Consider the following 1,117-nt stretch of genomic DNA (forward strand, 5'->3'; position numbering starts at 1 on the left):
CACCGGGGGTGAGCCCGCCCAAGCCTCTCCTGCCCCCAAAACCTCTGCACGTGGCTCAGGACAGTCTCTCCAGCGCAGATGTGGACGATGAGTCCTACGATGGTGGTGACACCAGCAGCACCACACTTCCCGACGCCGGCAGGGACCCCTTTGAGAGCAGCAAGCCACGGAGACGGACATTCAGCGAGCCCAGTGCTCCCATGACGGAGGTGGCTGCACAGGACGGGCGGGAGGACGCCTGCTCGGACACGGAGGAGGAGGCCAAGCCAGGGGTCTCCTCCTCATCCTCCCAGAACAGCTCCAGCGAGTGCATCCCCTTTGCAGAAGAAGGCAACTTAACCATCAAACAGCGGCCAAAGCCCACCGGGCACCCCAAGGCCGACGTGGCCATGCTGGACACAGAGCCCGCTTCCCAGCCGGCAGAGCCCCCCTGCTCTGCTGGGAAGGAGCCGGCAGCGCCCGCTGCCACCAAGGAGCCCCCCATGCTGGAGTTCAACCTCACCGAGTCGGACACGGTGAAGCGCCGGCCCCGCTTCAGGGCGCGGGAGCCGCTGCAGGCGGCGCTGAAGGCGTTCAGCATGGCGGGGCAGGCTGAGGCGGGGGCCAGCCCTGCGCCCCAGTATGCCCAGGCCCAAGCTGTGAGCATCGCTGGCCCCGCTGTGTCAGCACCGGCACCACGGGCCGGGCTGGCTGGGGATGCCTTTGATGACGACAGCGTGGAGTTTCGGATTGCTGAGATAGAGAAAAGCAGCTTTTCACTGGAGAAGGGGATCAAGAAGGCACCGAGCCCCACCAAAGCCCCCAGTCCCACGGAGCTGCTCGGCACCGCCGTGGTGAGGACACCCGCTCCAGGTATGTGGGCTTGTGGGGGTGTCTCCGAGGTGGTGGTGGGGCCTGAGACTCCCTCCTGGGTTGGTACAGGAGGTGAGGAGGACGTGTGCCACCGTATGCCATGAGTCCCCTTCCTTTGCAGACGTGCCTGCCAAGCACACCTCTGTAGCGTCCACCAAGCTAGTTTTCTCCGGGCCCAAGACCATCTACCAGCAGGTCCTGCAGCCCTCCCGCCACACCGTTGCTCCCTGGGCAGCCACCGAGGCTGTGCCAGATGTGAGCGGGT

General features: G+C 65.7%; 1 protein-coding gene across 1 annotated transcript in view; it reads left to right on the forward strand.

Moving 5' to 3' along the window:
• Nucleotides 1–1,117, forward strand: part of CASKIN2 (CASK interacting protein 2) — a 29,582-nt gene that overhangs the window by 27,963 nt on the left and 502 nt on the right. The window contains 2 exon segments of the mRNA XM_009879955.1: nt 65–852; nt 974–1,115. Of these exon segments, the coding sequence (XP_009878257.1) occupies nt 65–852; nt 974–1,115 (930 nt within the window).

The sequence above is a fragment of the Charadrius vociferus genome, unplaced genomic scaffold (genome assembly GCF_000708025.1).
Source record: "Charadrius vociferus isolate BGI_N301 unplaced genomic scaffold, ASM70802v2 scaffold260, whole genome shotgun sequence".
Taxonomy (NCBI): Eukaryota; Metazoa; Chordata; class Aves; order Charadriiformes; family Charadriidae; genus Charadrius; species Charadrius vociferus.